General features: G+C 35.4%; 1 protein-coding gene across 1 annotated transcript in view; it reads left to right on the top strand.

Moving 5' to 3' along the window:
- Kcmf1 (Potassium channel modulatory factor 1) overlaps positions 1-17,750 on the top strand; it is a 195,742-nt gene that overhangs the window by 136,046 nt on the left and 41,946 nt on the right. The window contains exon 5 of the mRNA XM_090385569.1: positions 9,158-9,314. Coding sequence (XP_090241695.1) covers positions 9,158-9,314 — 157 coding nt within the window. The remainder of the gene's footprint in view (positions 1-9,157; positions 9,315-17,750) is intronic.

The raw sequence follows: 17,750 nt of genomic DNA, 5'->3' as shown, positions 1-17,750 counted from the left end.
TCTACACAAGTTCTAGTCTAATGTCAAGTATCTTCTTTCATCTTTTCAACCTTCAACCCATGCATGGTACTAAGTACTATAGACTCTTAAAAAAAAAAAGTACCTATACATAACAATGATCCTTGAGAATGGAAAAATTAGTATGGAAAACATATTTATTTAACATGATATACTGTAAGACAGTAAACTAATTACTGTATTTCCCCATGTATAAGACGCACCTTAATTTTGGGAGCCCGAAATTTGAAAAAAAATGTATTACATAAAGTTATTGAACTCAAGTTTTATTCATCATAAAATTCACACAACTCCTCATAACTTGAATTCATCACTGTACAAAAATCTTTTCTGAGCTATTTCTGGGCAGAACGTGGCAAAATGTAACCTAATATACCGGTAACAAGCGCGAAACAATGAGCGCAAAGACAACAAGCGCGAAAAGGCGGGAAATGCAAGTAAAAAAATCTACAACCACTGTATAAGACGCACCCAGTTTTTTGACCCCAAATTTTTCGAAAAAAGGTGCGTCTTATACGTGGGGAAATACAGTATAAGGAATTGAGGGAGATGTTTTTTTCTTTGGCACTTTACTTTTTATTTAATTTTATTTTACTTTATTGTTTATTATTAGTTTTATTTTATAGTTTACGATAATGTACCTATGTAAATCTAAGAAAAAAAAATCAAATTGTTATATTAGGGTTACCTGTAATTGATTACATACACCCATATTTGTGTCTGTAAATTGCATGTGTTCTCTGGTAAATTTGCCTGTTTTGCTGGACAAAAAAAAAAACAGTTTTTGAGAGAGGAAATCTTGCTATCTATGCCTGAGACCGACTAACTCAGCCACGGATTGAAAAAAGCCCACTAAAGTTCCTCACGTCATCAGTGGGATTCGAAACCAAGGTTTTTCCACCCGGTGTAGAGAGGACTGTGACGATACCACTGTGCTATCCACACTGGCTGTAAATCTGGGCAGATGCCATTATAGAATTTTTAGTGCAAACCACCAATTGTGAACCACTGTCTTAATGAATACAAAGGGTAAATGTATATCTTTTGTTCAGATTTTAGAATTCTTTGGTCTTGGGTTTAGATTTTACATGTATAACTATAAAGTCCTAGAAAAGAAAATTAGTAACTCAACATTAGAAATTTTGAAGTTGATAAGTGGAGGAGGTAAAACTGAAATTTGTCATCTGTAATAGTATAATAACAATCTGATTTGATTTTGTGATCTACCTTTAATTTAGATATATTTAATTTATTTAACTAGTTTAATGTTAATCACCACAACTGTGTGTGTGTGTGTGTGTGTGTGTGTTATTTAAAGTAAAATGAATCTTTATAGACCCAAATATGATCTGGTTTACAATTTTTTTTTATTTATTTATTTTTTATTTAAATTTTTAGGTTATGGTATATTTTGAAGGGCATATTGACTCACACGTCCTAATATATGGGATACACAGTAAATGCCTAACGTGGCATTTACTTAAAGAAAATAAAGTAAATATTCAGGAGCATGTTTGGATTAAGATTACCAGTTCCAAGAAAAGAAAAGAAAAGAAAAAAATAGTCACATCCATTTGTTTTTAAGAATATCTTCTCCTGTTTTTGGAAGAAGCTCTTCTGTCAGCCAGTGCTTAACCCATTTGCTAACACCTATATTTAAGGGAGTGCATTCAGTTTGCCATAATTTTTAAAGAACTCAAAATTTAATTCCATGTACATATTTTGGCCTGACCTAGCGTCCTTGCTCCTGACCTAGTGGTCAGGAGCAAGGAACACATATCATGTGTTCCTTGAGTGGACCAGGGTTCGATCCTGTGACTACTAAATACGATAAATATTTGTACTGACGATTTATTGTAAACTCTACTGACTTGGTTGTGGTGCCGGAGTATAAACAGAAAATTTATTTATTTATAAATTATCCTGGACACAAGCAAAAAACAAGTGCAAGTTTTTTGTGTGCTTTTACTTTTATACCACTTCTGTATTGACTGCTTAAGAATGATTGCCTATGTGCATTACAGCACAGCACTTGTAGTACCATTTAACACTGATATGCATCAAATGCAGCAAACATGTTAATCCAAGTTAGGACATCAGTATCCACCATATAGCATTTGTCTGATCGAAATGGCCACTTATATTTTATTATTAAAAAATATATATATATTTTATTATGCTGCACATCAAACCATAAAGTGGTAAGCATATACATTACTCCCTTGTGCAGAAGGTCACAAAACCTGCAGGTATAGATTTCAATTTCAGTTACCTTCCTTGTGTACATGGAAGGTATGGAAGAATGTCTGCTATAAGAAATTGAGAATTTTTAAAGTTTCCAAAGACTGTAAAATGAAACCATGACTGCCAACAAATTTCATAAACTGGTTATTATCTGAGGAAGATGATGAACAAGTTATTGGATTTTAAAAGGTGAGCAAAAATGTATATTTGTTTAAAAAGATATATTTAATAAATTGTTAATTTATTGGTATTAATTCACATCTTTCTAATGCTAAGCATGTGTCTTAATTTAAGTGTAGGATTTTTATACGCAGCATATAAGTCAACCTTGAAACTTTAAAGAGTTTTGTAGTACCTCAATGGTGAACGTATGCATTAGTTAGCATTAGTAGAGGCATATGATGCAAGAAAGCAAGCTTATATAACATCAACCAAAAAAAAAAAAAAAATCCTTCCCATTTCATTTCACCCATCCATTCACTCCAGCTGTAAAAAACAGTCATCCAATAAATCCACAAAAATCTTGCTAGTGTGAGAGTGACCAACTCACAAGTTGCAGTCAATATCTGGAAAGTTAAAATCCTCCATTGTAAGACATTCTGATTTACTGGGCCACTCTATTTCTCTGCACAATTGGTCATTATATTCATCAGATTTATTAAGCCTATAACACACACCTACTCTCATTTTCCCTTTCCCAGTGCTTATGTCACACCACACTGACTCAACAATGCATTGTCCACCAATGTCAATTGGATGCACTTCCTTAGATTTTGTGAAACTTGATATAATCCAAACTATTACATTAGGATCAGACGGAATGTTAATTCATATATCTTCACCATAACAGCATAACAGCATAAACCCCTCCTAATCTCTACTAATCTAACAGCATAAACCCCTCCTCCCTTCCTGTCTTGTCTGTCCTTTCTGTACACATTGTACTCCCCAAATTCCAATAAACTGGAATATACCATATCTGATTCTTGTTATTTTGCTTTTTCTCTTTTGTGGAGGGAATTTGGGTGTGCAAAGGTTCAAGCACTGTTAGGTTATATTAACTCAACAAAGGGGAAAAGGCTTACTTTGAATGAACAAGTAGCATTGCTGGAGATATTAATCTTCATAGAATTTTTGCCAGTTACTGTAAAGTCCAGCTCTTTTGTTTTGCCAAATTATAGGCCTATTTCAGTTTATTCCTCCAGATTGAATTTTTCAATAAGTATTACTTTTAGCATAACCAGGGGATCACATCTGGTGAGTATGGGCTTGGCACACCCAGGGTCCTGAGCTGAATATCACCATTCTTCTCCTTCTTGATTGACCCCTTTCTACTTCTGACACACACACACACACACCATTCTCTCTCTCTCTCAGAGTAACGCAGAAATTTTTTTTTTTTTTTTTTCACTGCTGTAGCATAAGCCTCATGCTTCCTTGCACCATATGGCTGATAATAATAATAAGCCATATTTTTTCATGATTGTACACCAAATCATCAGTTGGATCTTGTTTCTTGTGCTATTTTATTAATCAGCCATGGAATTCTGTATTGGTTGGACATTGTGTGTGTGTACACGCACACCGATGAGCCAAAACATTATGACCTTCTACCTAATAGGATGTTGGTCCTCCACGTGCAGCCAAAACAGCTCGTACCTGGTGAGGCATGAACACTACAAGATTTCTAATTGTGTCTTGAGGTATCTGGTACCAACACTTAACCAGCAGATCCCTTAAATCCTGTAAGGTCCGTGGTTGAGACGCCACAGATCAGATCAGAGTTGCTGTTCCAACACAAACCACAGATGCTCGATAGGATTGATGTCTGGGGAATTTGGAGGTCAGGGCAATACCTGAAAGTCTTCCTCATGTTCTATGAATCGGTCTCGAACAATCCAGGCGGTGTGGCATGGCACATTATCCTGCTGAAAGACGGCGTCGCGAGAGGGGAAGTCTGTTGCCGTGAAAGGGTGTACCAGGTCAGCAATGATGTTTAGGTAAGTGGTAGACACCAGAGTGCCCGGCACATAGATGACTGGACCCAGGAAAACATCACCCAAAGCATGACACTGTTTCCACCAGCTTGTTTTCGTCCCATGGTGCCACAGAAAACATGATTCATCGGGCCAGGTGACCTTCTTCCAATCACTTAAGATCCAGTTTTGATGCTTGCATGCCCATTGTAGGTGCTGTCACCGGTGAACCGTGGTTAGCATGGGCATTCGGAGCAGCCTGCAGCTACGCAGCCCCATTTTCAGGAGGGTTCGATGTACTGTGTGTTGTGACACATTACTCCCGTCACCAGCATTCCAGTTACCATCGAGTTGCAGCATAGTCACCCTTCTGTTGTCATGCCATGCCATCCGGGAGAGCCTTCGCTCACCTCGAGCATCGATGAGCGGTGGTCGTCCAACACTTCACTGGCTGTTCTTGGGTTTTCCCTCCTTGGACTGTTTTTGGTAGGTACTAACCACGCTTGTCCGTGAGCACCCCAACAGCTGTGCCCTTTTCGGATATGCTCTGACCCAATCGTTGGGCCATTACAATTTGGCCTTTGTCAAACTCGCTTAAGTCTGCTGCCTTTCCCATCTGAAGAACAAGAGTAACACTGATTAACGGAGCACAGTATCAGGTGTTTTTTATACTGTTTCCTGACCCGCACTCATGCCATAGTTCACCTGCAGTTGCTTCGATTTGCATAATGACTCACTGGTCATAATGTTTTGGCTCATCGGTGTATATACACAGGGTATCCGTAAATGATGTTTCCTATTTTGATATTTTTCTTTATTCAGAATTACTTCAAGCTACACTTGATCTTCATACAATTTTTGCCAGTTACTGTAAAGTGCAGCTCTTTTGTTTTGCCAATTTATAAGGCCTATTTCAGTTTGTTCCTCCCCATTGAACTTTTCAATAAGTATTACTTTTAACATAAAGCCATATTTTTTCATGCTTGTATACCAAATCATCAACTCAATCTTGTTTCGTGTGCTATTTTATTCTGTGAATGATGTTTCCGATTTTGATATTTTTTTTATTCAGAATTACTTCAAGCTACACTCATGAAACTCATACCAGCTGAAAGATCAATTCAATAAGTTTTATGAAGGTACATAAAGTCATTGGTAAAGTTCAGTGTGGCCACCATGAGTAACTCGAACGATATCATAGTGATATTCAATCTCCTGCCACACACTGTGTGGCAGGAGATTGAATATCACTTCATTTTGCGATCAATTTTACCAAAGGCCTGTGTGATCTGTGCCTTCAGCTCCTGCAGTGTCGTTGGTAGTGGAGGGATGTATACATTGTCCTTCACATAACCCCACAAAAAGAAATACAGATTTTGTTGCATGAAATGCTAGCACACAGAGCGCTTTCTCCGGCCCGATCGCCATTTTGCCATTCTGGTGAATGTAGCGCTGCATAGTGGGTAGAATGCAAAACTGGCAGTTAAGTGCCAATTTAAAAAAAAATAATAATCTTATTAAATTGATCTTTCAGCTGGTATGTATTTCATGAGTATAACTTGGAGTAATTCTGAATAAAAAAAAAAATATATCAAAATTGGAAACATCATTTACGGACACCCTGCCTATATATATCATCTGCATTCAACTCTTTTTTCAATTCTCTTGTCTCTTAAATTTTGTTATTCATAGATTAGGTTATATATGGGAATGTTTTTAGCTTATTTTCTTATTTGTTAAATATAGAATATGTACGATAAAATTTACTATTATTATGTCTGTTATATTGTATATTTATAATATTTAAATGGTAAAATCCTTCAAAAACTAGTAATTCCAGAATTTTCTCCTATGCAGATGTTTGTTTTTCACTTTAGAATCCTGAAATATTCTATTTCCTCAATTTTATCAAGTTCAAAATTGTGAGCTCTTTCTGAATTTTCTATGATATATTTAGCACTATGTTAACCTCTTGCATGCTGAACATATGAGGTTTTTCTTGGGGCATCTTTCCCAATTATTGCCATAGCGAGATATACTAATACTTCTGGTTGATTTGATTAAATTTTTCTTGACTCTAGACTCTCCTTCAGTAACAAGTATGTTTTTAGTTCTTTAAAATTAGATTTAATGCTTATTTCTAACAAATTGGTTATAATTAGGTATCTTTCCGTATGTGTAAAGCCTTTAATGATACATACATACGTACAGCTGTTATATGGTCGACAATGTATAGCATTTAGCTCTACAATATATCCTTGTCCCAGAATTTACAATCATGAAATGAGTCCATTTCAAGGTGCTTGGGTTTACTGTGTATTCGAGACATGAGTTGTGTAACAGGTTAGTTATTTTGCAGCTGTGGTTGTTCCTCATCTTTCTAGAATTTCAACTGCAGACAATACCCTCTCTAAGTTTTATGTGAATGCTGCCATCTTAAGGCGGCTCCGTAGCCAGGTGGGAAGGAGCAACAGTGCGTAGCACACGCTTCTTGATTAGACCAGGGTTCGAGCCCGTGACCACCAAATACGGAGGATGCGGAAAGGTCAGGGAATGACCACCGCATATTCCCGGAGCAATATGGCCTTGGTTGCTAATGCTCCTAAAAACCAAACAACAAACAAATAAACAAACCTGCCATCTTAACTGTGAACAAGTGTTGCAGAGACTATAGGCAAGCTTTCGTAACACATTTATTTTTGATTTTCAGCTTTTAATAAGCAAGCTGTATTTGTGAGAAAGTGAATTTTTTTTATTCAAGCAGTAAATAAATGAAATTATGTATATATCTCATAAAAGTTGGCTACAAAATTCCCTTTCTAAATAAATAGGACAGCAGGGCTAAAGCTGATCATTTGATTAGAAAGTTATTATTCTGACATTCCCTCTGTGTCTTAAAACCAAGTGTTCTTCTTCAAGGTTAACTCAACAATACTTCTAACCCTCTTTTCTAAGATATTTGCATAGTTTATACATAGTATGTTAAGTAGCAAAATACCTCTAATTCCACATTCAGCTTTATTTCCCTTTTTATGTATTGGCATAATTACTGCTTTGCTCCAGCCATTTGAAACTTGTCCTTTGGAAATGTGACCTCTAGATAATGTGATATAACCATCATTTTCATTCAGTCTTTCACTATTTAATTTGCCAACTTTTTATACATAATTTTTTTCATAACTTTTCTATCTCAGTAATAGAGATAGCATCCAAAATTTCTTGTGTTTTGATATTTTTCTTCTTCAGTGATTTCTTTGGTCCATCATTTAACAGGTCATCTGAGTGTTTATACAGGTATTTATGTGTTGCTGCATTTGTAGTCCGTGTGTTTCAGTCATTCTACATATTATAGTGAGTTATTTTTGTTAATTACAGTAATAACCTAAGAGCATTTAATGGGGTTCCATTTTTAGCACTTTATTTTTTGATGCTTTTACGGTAACCAACACAGAGGACTCAGTGTGACCTAAAGCATGCTTTATGTAGTGATACTCTCATGCTCCATAATCATTTTAAAATCCTTATCTGTGGAGTTTGACACTCCACAGATAAGGATTTTATTTCATTTTATCATTGCTGTCACTATTATCACATGTACCATGTTTGTGACCCACATCAAAATAGAAAACAACTAGAAATGCAATGTAAGGGGATACAAATGAAAAGTAATCATGGCAAAACACTTTGGCTCTCATAACACTAGCATATAAAACATACACCAAAGTATCATATAGCTGAGCATTGATGTGTTTTGTGAAATTTTAAAAACTGACATTTCAGTTTCTATCTTGGGACACTATCCATTAGTATCAACTTAAGTTGCTATCTTCTGAAACAAATGGTCTCACCAAAAGACAATTCTGCTCTTTAATTTTTTTTTTATTAGCACTGTGGGAGTGGCTATTTCAAGACTGCTGGTATCTTATCATATGATGGGTAGCCTTGATAAGTGAATGTATGTTGACCTGCAGCCAGTAATGTAAAAAAAAACCTTAAACAAGCAGTCAAGTTGGATAGAAGAAAAGCTTTCAGTTAATCACATAGCCAAAGATATATAGCAGTGCTTCTGTAATGTTAATTCTTTTGTATTTAGTATTTAGTATTAATTCTTTAGTATTAGTTAGTTTTAATTTCATAGCATATATTATGTATACCTTTAACTTCTAAAGCTGGGATGTGCATTTCCCCTCCACACAGCTCTATAATGAAAGTTGCCAGATTTATATTTCAATACAGACATCGAAATAATTTTAATTATATCTGTTTTTGCATTCAGTTGGCAAAGCTATTTGTTGGAAAAGATACTAGCAAATTAAGTTGGCCTGCAGATAACAGCAAGCATAAGTTTGTACAGTTGACTTTTATCTGCCATCACCAGTTCAATGTTTGTATTGGAATGGCTAAATAAGTAGACTTTTTCTGCATCTGTTAAAAAACAAAAAAAAAAAAAAAAAAAAAAACATCATTCATACTTTTCCCATCACCAAAATGTTGACCATTCACATCCACTTTGAACTCTCTGCCTCTGCCATCTCACACCCAGTTTTATTCTACTGATTTACAACATGCTGGCCGAAATGTTGCTCCCTGAGATTTTATATTTGTGTTCTGCTGGTTCTTGTGTAATTTGTGACTTGGTTGTACTGAATTCTGGTATTAACAAGTATATAATTATGTAATGTGAAACATTCATTTATATAATTCCAGGTGTTTCAGACATTGATGTAGATCTCTATTGCCATTAAGCAACCAAAGTGATGGAACAACTTATAGTTTTGGCATTAGCATTACTTTTGTTGAACTCTCATATGAAATTTGATAAATATAATTGATATGTGTTCTATTACTTTTATTGCTGTTTTTCTCTATGTATGTTTTACTCTGTTCAATTTCTGGAAGATCTCCTTAATGTAATTTATGATGAGCCTTCAGGATCACGTCATGTGAGAAGAATACCACATCCTGGAAGAGGAATGAGTAGTGCACGTGCAAGACGAACACAGATGCAGTTTAGTTCTTCAAGTGGTCTTTCATCTCTTTCCCCTGGAAGCAGGGAATCCATGGATCCTATTGCAGGTTAGTAAGCCTTTGACATTAGGATACATAAGAATATTGGTGCATTATAGCCTTAGTTGCTAATGCGCCAATAAAATCCAAATCAAAAACAAAAAAACAAAAAACATAAGAATATTAAATATTTTTCATTATTTACTCAGCATTGATGCAGACCAGAAGAATTTGATTTTTATTTTGATATAAAATTACATATACAGTTTGAGTGTATATGTAATTTTATTCTAGTTATTCTCACATTACTATTCATTGATATGAATCTTGTTTAGACATTTTACACTGTAGCATTAGCACAGAAATAGTAAATTTAAAGATACTCTTTAAATTTACATATTTTACTTTATGCAAAACAAAAAATATGTAATAAAAAAAATTTGACAATCAATAGAGATGAAATTCTTCGTTATCACATGCAAACAGAAACTGGTATATGGAAACTTGCACAATGGGAGAAAAGTCCCTTTTTTTTTTTTTTTTTTTTTGCAGGCTACAAAAAAAAAAAAAAAAAAAAAGAATGAAAGGGATGAAAATGTTCCTTCTGTTCTAGACATTTCCATGCATACTTGCTCAAGTTGTAATCTCCAAATCCCTTTCTTCAACTGTTTTTAATGCAACCCCGCCAAGCGTTATAAGTTATTTTGCTGTATTAAAACATAGTTGCCACTTCTCAGACTATCCTGGAAGCCTGCCTAAGCTGTCCTGGAGTTGTGCTATTTGACACCTGTCATTAGCTACTCTCCCAATCTTGATATCATACCCTGCATTCCTTCGTCGGTGCATTTAAGAAAATCAGAAACAACAGTGGTTACAGAACTGATCTTTAGGGGAATCACTTCTTAATTAGCCCAGTCTAAACACTAACCATTAATCACAACCCTCCTGCTCTGCAGTCACTCTGCAATTAATCTAAGAACCTTCTGTATGGTCCCAACATGTTTCAGCTTATATAGTAACTTCTCATGCTGAACTGAGTCAAATGCTTTGCTACAATCCAAATAAACAGTGTAAGAATTGCTCCCTACATCCTGCTCATGAATGATAAAAGTTATTTAACGAGGTTCACTAAACTAGATTTTCCCTTAAAAAAAAACCGTGCTGTTTCCTTCAGAATTTCATTTCTGTCTAGATGATCCTGTGATGCACTCTTGATCATTTACTCTACAATTTTCCCTGAAATAATACTGACTGTTGCCCCCTTGCTCTAACAGAAGTAACACACTTGCTCTTACAACCACCTTTATGTACTAGCGATTTGTTGGTACTTCTCCAGTCCAGAGGAATCTTTCCTGAGTTCAGTGATGCTCTCATAATTAATCTCAGTGGTTATTGCACTATCTTGTTGCCTCCCTCAAAATTACCAGTTGTGTGTCATCAACTATAGGAGCCTTATTTGCCTTTAGACTTGAGTTTTTCTAATAAGCAGTCATCTGTAATTTCCGTATCACTAATTTAATGCTTCATAGCTGCACTTGCAGTTTCACCTCACTCTAAAGGAACTTTTATCTTTAAATGTTGATGAAAAATACCTGTTCAATTCATCCACGTCAGCAGTGCCTCCATAGCCAAGTGGACAGGAGCAGCAATGCGTAGCACACACTTCTTGATTAGACCGGGGTTCGAGCCCGTGACCACCAAATACAGAGGATGCAGAAAGATGAGGGAATGACCACGGGGGGAATATCTCCGGAGCAATATGGTCTTAGTTGCTAATGCTCCTAAAAACCAAAATAACAAACAAACTTCCACATCAGCTGAATTTTGTAAGACATTCCTGCATCTGGAGTACAAGAATCTGATCTGATTCATCCTTTTCTTCATACTAATGTACATATGAGCACGATGTGAATGTGTTTACTTCCTGCTAATGGTTCATATGCTGTGTGCCATATGATGTCTTCTGGTTTGTGGGTAACAGTTGGGTCCAGAATATTCTTACCCCTGTTATTTTCTCTAATATGATGATGCAAATAATAATAAAAAATAAAATGACAAGATCCTCTACATTTGCATGTAGAGGCTCTCTTGTCATACTCTTCCTATTATTATGGTCAAGAGCATACCGCAATCTTATTTTGCCTTTTCATCCAGTTATTTTGTACTATGCAGAAGTAACACACCTGTCTATTATGAGTGTGATATTACCTTTATCCGCTTTTGATATGTGGATATTTTTGTATTTCTTCAGGTTTTAAAGGTTTTTCTTTTGCTGTTGGATACAGGGCTGGCACTAGCATTTGTGGTGCCTGAGTAAAAACCTTGTAACAGTGCCTAATACAGAAAAGCATCTTCACTTAGCATTAGTAGAGGCATATGATGCAAGAAAGCAAGCTTATGCAGCATCAGCCAAAAAAAAAAACTCTCCCATTTCACCCCTCTGTTCATTCCAAATAGATGTCCAGCTCAGCCTTAAATTTATTTAGGGTATCAACTTCCAAACAAAGTATGGAAGTCTGTTCCACCAACCAACTACCCACTGGCTAAAGGCAAACTTCCGCACATCTATCCTACATCTGTTTTTCCTCAGTTTGAATTTATGCCCTCTCAGGTGATTATTCTAAGCAAGAGGAAGAATCCCATCAGCATTGAGCATGTTCAAACCATTCAAGGCTTTATACACCTTGTAATTTGTGCACTTTGTACACACTGTAATTTGCAAAATTTAAGCATTTCTTCATAAGAGCAACCCTTTGTTCCATTCACTAATCATGTTGCCCTTCTCTGTACTCGTTCCAACAGCTCTACATCCTTCTTAAAATGAGGCGTCCAGACCTGTATGCTGTACTCAAGGTGTGGCCTGACCATTGCCTTATACAAGGGGATAATCACCTCATTATCCCTGCTTGAAAAATTCCTGTATATCATTGACAAGACACTATGAGCTACTCTTGCAGACCGTCTGCACTGCTCAGAAAACATACCCCCAGGTCCTTTTCATTCTCTACAACTGTCAGTGTAGTACCACAGAGTTGTTAAGTTATTCTGGGGTTACTGCTTCCCATATATAGTACTTCATATTTGTCAGTGTTAAACTTCGTTTTCCACCTCTCAGCCTATCTGCTCAACTTTTCTAGATCCTGCTGCAGCAGCAGCATACTGTCATTAGTGTCTTTAACAACCCTTCCAACCTTCATATTGTCTGCAAACTTGGACATTAAGCTTGATATACCATCATCAATATCATTTATAAATACAGAAAATAACAATGGACCCAACACTGTACCCTGAGGGATTCCACCAATAACATTAGTCCACGATGAGCAGTGTCCATTGATTACCACTCTCTGTCTTCTCCCACTCACCATCCGTTTATCCATAGCAGTAATTTGCCTCCAATGCCACACTGCTCCAATTTGTTCAGCAGTCTTCCATGTGCAACAGTATCAAAAGCCATTCTAAGATTCAAATAATGATATCAAAGTTATTCCTTGCATCCAGTTCCTTTGTGACCACATCATAGTATCCAATCAAATTGGTCAGGCAAGACTTTCCCTTAACAAAACCATGCTGTGTCCGAGCTATAACTGAAGTCTTGTCTAGATGATCCTGCAGTGCTTCTTTAAGCAGTGCCTCAGTTAATATTTCCTGGAACAGAAGTTAAACTAACAGGTCTATAATTACTTGTGTCACCCTTTGATCCTCCTTTGTGAATTGGGGTCACATTTGCACATCTCCAGTCCATGGGTATCTCCCCTGAGTCCAAAGCTCTTATAATTATGGCTAAGGGTTTGCTAACTTCCTTTGCTGCCTCCTTTAATATAACTGGATAGATACCATCCACCACAGGTGCCTTTTTTATGTTTATCTTCAACAATTTCTCCTCCACTTTCCTCAGTTATTACAAAATCATCTAGCTCACTACCAGAGTTTAACTCACCTCTGGAATTCCTCTCCCTGAATAACTCCTCATGGGTGAATGTAGATGCAAAATACTCATTTAGTTTGTTAGCCACCTGAGCAGGATCATCAACAGTTGAACCATCAATATCCAGTGGACCAATCTGATTCATCCCTTTCCTTCTAGAGTTTACATAGCTAAAGAACTCTTTGTTGTTTTTCTTTGCATCCTTTGCCAAGGATTTCTCATCAGCCTTTGCCTGGCTAATCTCCTTTGTGACTTGGTTACAGACCAGCTTATATATAATATAGGCTTCTGTGTCACATGTTAATTTATATGTATCCCATGCATTTTTCTTCTCTGCCATATGTCTCATTCGTTCATCTGACATCCATTTAGGCCTAAACCTTGAACAATATTTCTTAGTTGGTATGTAAAGCCTAGTAGCTTCCAAGATAAATTCTTTGAATGCTTCCCATTTTGAATTTGCTGTTGGTAACATCACCAGTTGGTCCCGCCGTATAGAATTTAAATACTGTCTCAAACCACCGTAGCTGCCTTTACGAAAGCAAAAACCCTTCCCTTTACCTCTGATGGTAGTTACCTCTTTGAGTAAATCCCACTTCAGCACACTGTGATCACTGCCACCTAGTGGTTCCTTTATCTGCAGATTCTTAATGCATGAAGAATCACTACTGCTAATCAGATCAAGAGTATTACTCCCTCTATTTGCCTCCCGAACATGCTGATGTAGAAAACAATCATCCAATAAATCCGCAAAAGCCTTGCTAGTGTGTGTGAGTGACCAACCCACAAATTCCAGTCAATATCTGGGAAATTAAATTATCCCATCCCTGTAGAAGCACTCCTGTTAACAAGTACAGACCAGGCGGGAAAAAATTCTACCCCTTGAGCCTTGCACAAACTTTCCAAGGCCAAATTTATCGACAAGGCTCTCATCATATACTCCCTCCTATCGTGTCTGGGCAGAATTGCAGACACTTTCAAATTCAAACCTAATTCACGGCTTTTTTTTCAACAGTGACCTGTACTTGTTAAGTAATTCTGCCGGTCTGCTACTCTTAATATCATTAGTGCCAACATGTACAACAATATCATCTTTTGTGCCTTGATATCCGCTTTACAACGTCATCAACCCTTGCCCCCTGGCAGACACACCCTGTCCTGTTCCACCAATCCTTTTTACGAAGCATGTTCCCCATTTCCCTGACAATAGAGTCACTTTGCAGAACCATTCATGGGTGGTAGAGGCCGACCGTTTGGGGAAATTCAAAGGTCATCTGGATAGTACTTTTGGGTAAGGGAAGCGCATAGGATGATAGGTTTAATTTCCTTTTCTTTTTTTTTTTTTTTATTAATTATTATTATTTAGTTATTTATTTTATCTTCTTTTTTTTTTTATCATTGTTTTGTTCGGATTTTTTTTTTTTTTTTTTTTGGCTGGTGCAGCATAAGCCATAGGCTTTCTTGCACCATGCGGCAGTTACTAATACTAACAGTTTATTAATAATTCCTAAATTTAGATGTATTTTCAAAATTCTGAGTTGTAAAACATTAACAAGAGGGGTGAGTAAAAACAATATTTATAAGAGAAGATAATTATAATAAATGAAAGATGTTATAATACCTATGTATATAAATTTATTAAAATAATAAAGACAATGTTATTAATTATTACAAAAGATGCAAATTTAAAAATAATAAATGATAAACACAGATGCTTAACAAATATATTTTTAAAACAGAAAGATATAAAGGTTTACAAATAAACAAATTTTACATAAACTCAATCTTTCTGGCTTTTACATCCAAAAATTCATTTAAAAGTTCGGAATAATCGATGCTTTCCAATATCTCTTTTTCAATAGAAATTACTGCTAGCTCTACTAAATAATTTTGTGTCATGTCGTTCTCATGTAATTTTTAATTATCTTTAATTTTGAGATAAGCAAAGTTTTTAATGCAATTATTACATTTGGAAACAAAGACAGCATTTCATTATTAAGTAAATATTTGAGAACACATAAAGGGTAATGAATATCAGTGGGAAGAGAGAGATCTAGTAATTCTTCGAAAAGCTCTGTCCCATCAGTACCTTTATGCTCACCATCTGTAAGAGAGGGTTTGTAAATCTATGCAGTGTTCGTTTAAATTATCTTTTGACATTTCTCCCAACGCTTTAAAATTATACAAAAAGTGAAACTTGCTACAATGATCTTCCAATAACTCGAATCGTTCTTCGATAGAATCTATTGGTTTATCTAGAACAGTGAAGTAAAAGTCAATCTTATAAATTTGAGTGTGGGGTCCTGAATACATTCATTGTGTGATTCATAATTGAAAATTTTTTTTTTTTTTTTTTTTTTTTCAAGCTCTCAGAGGTGCAATATCTTTAAAAATAGCTTCTACATTGTCTAAATCATTTGCAAGTTTGCTAGAAATTTGTATCAGTTCTTCAAACCCTGCATCAATGTTTTCCTACTAAAAAATCTTTCTATAATATTTAAACATGGGTTCTGCAAATCTTGAAAACCACATTAAGTTTTTTTAGGATACCATATCACGACTGAACATATAAATTTGAAAGTTATTATTTTTCTTGCTATTGGCTCTGCTAAATAACAAGACCATAGCACTTTTTCATTATTTTCTGATAACTCCAACAGTGCATCATATATTCCATCTAAATGATATCACAGTGGTTCAAGAGCATCTATGCGACTTGGCCAAGGCGTTTCAGACAGAGGTTTTAAAGTTACTGATGGAACATGTTTTAGTAATGTAGCCCACCTATAATTAGAACCAGAAAAATATATATAAAGCTATTCCTTCTATTGAGGCCAATATAGAATCATTAATCACTACATTTAATGAATGATTTGCGCAAGAAATGAAAATTGCACATGGATTTAAATTTAATATTTGCCGCCGTACACTTAAATTTTTACCTTTCTTGTTTTCCTCGTTATCATATCCTTGCCCGCATAAATCACCCAAAGGTAAACCAAAACTTTCTAATTGTTTTAATATTGCTCCTGTATCCGATATTGCTCCTAATAGTAAATGATAAACACAGTATCCCAGTATCCGATAACACTGGTTCCCAAACCAGTGTTATCGGATACTGGTATAAAACCCAAAAAATGCTCCCTGATTTCAAATTTATTGCTTTTTTTATTTAAAATAACAAATCTAATAATAATAGTCATCTATTATTATTAGATTTGTTTGGTATGGCCTATCGGATGTGCAATATAAAATAATTGAGTAATATTTGGCTTCTAATAGCATTTTTAAGATTTTAATCTGCACCAATTTAGCCAATAAATTAATTAGTTAATTTTATGTGTCTTTACTAAGATAATGAGTACGTGTGATATTGTCTTTTATTTTTAGTAAATGTTCTGACATCACGCTATCAGATTTTCCCATAGTTTCCACTAATTTTAAAAGTTCCCATTATCATGATGGAATAATTTATCCAATTTTCCTCGAAATGCTAGTGATTGAACTACCCAAAATTGTACAACACTAATTAGTCTCTCTGAAACACCATGCCGATGCCTGTTTTCAGCATTGATTAATCTTTGGTTTTCACAATCTATAGTTTTATCTGTTCTAAGATTCAGCGCTAACTCTTTACAATTTTTGAAAGATTTTCTATGTTTGTTTTTTTCATGCGTGATGTGCAACCTAGATTTTTTCATGTTGAAAAGCCTTTGCTTGGCCAAGTGCACCTGTCGGAGGAAAATAGTTTACAACAAAAACAATAAATCCATTGTTTGTCATGGAGCAAACAAGCCAAGATCTTTCAATCACTTCATTATTACTTAAGACTGTTCTAAAAATTTGTTGAAAATTGCCGACCATCACTTTGAGGGAACTTTAAAAAAAGGCCCTTTTTTTTACGATAAGTTGTCTAATATTATCATTTAAAGCATTTGGCAACAAAAATGGATCATTAGAAAAATATTTGAGTAGTAACACTATTAATGGCCGACCTTGCTAGCCTGGTGGGTTAAGTGCCTGCTTGGCAACCCAAAGGTCGCGGGTTCGATTCCCGCCTCGGGCTTGGATCAGAGTACTGCAAAAACCTTGGGAGGTGCATTATGGCCACAGAAGCCTATGCGCCAACAACTACCAAAAAAAAAAAACACTATTAATAATTATCGATACATCTTTTTCTACATCTTGCACACAGCATTTTGGAGATTCGTTTTCTTTAATCTTGCAAGTACGCAACAGAGAAGTTGAAGATGAAGGGTGAACGTCAGTTTCACAGGAAGTTTTATTTGTTGTAGAAATTTTCCTCAATATAAAGTGATCCATATCTTTCAACCTTTTTTTCATTCTGCTTGTTTTTGAATTTTTCTTTTTGATGTCGTCCCACCCAATGAGTTTTTTTTTTTTTTTTTTTTTTTTCATACATTATTTCACTTCCATGCATTATTTCGGTTAGGTACTTTTTTGAAAAGTTTCAACCAGCTGATAAAAACAGAGACATATTGTAAAATGCATTTTGACAAAATTACACAAAAAAAAATTCAAATTAATTAATTAATGTATGACAATTTCAAATTTAG

Source organism: Mastigoproctus giganteus, chromosome 11 (assembly GCF_048544385.1).
Source record: "Mastigoproctus giganteus isolate SK-2022 chromosome 11, ASM4854438v1, whole genome shotgun sequence".
NCBI classification, from domain to species: domain Eukaryota; kingdom Metazoa; phylum Arthropoda; class Arachnida; order Uropygi; family Thelyphonidae; genus Mastigoproctus; species Mastigoproctus giganteus.
The sequence above is the reverse complement of the archived record's forward strand: the minus strand, read 5'-3'. Positions and strand labels throughout refer to the sequence as shown.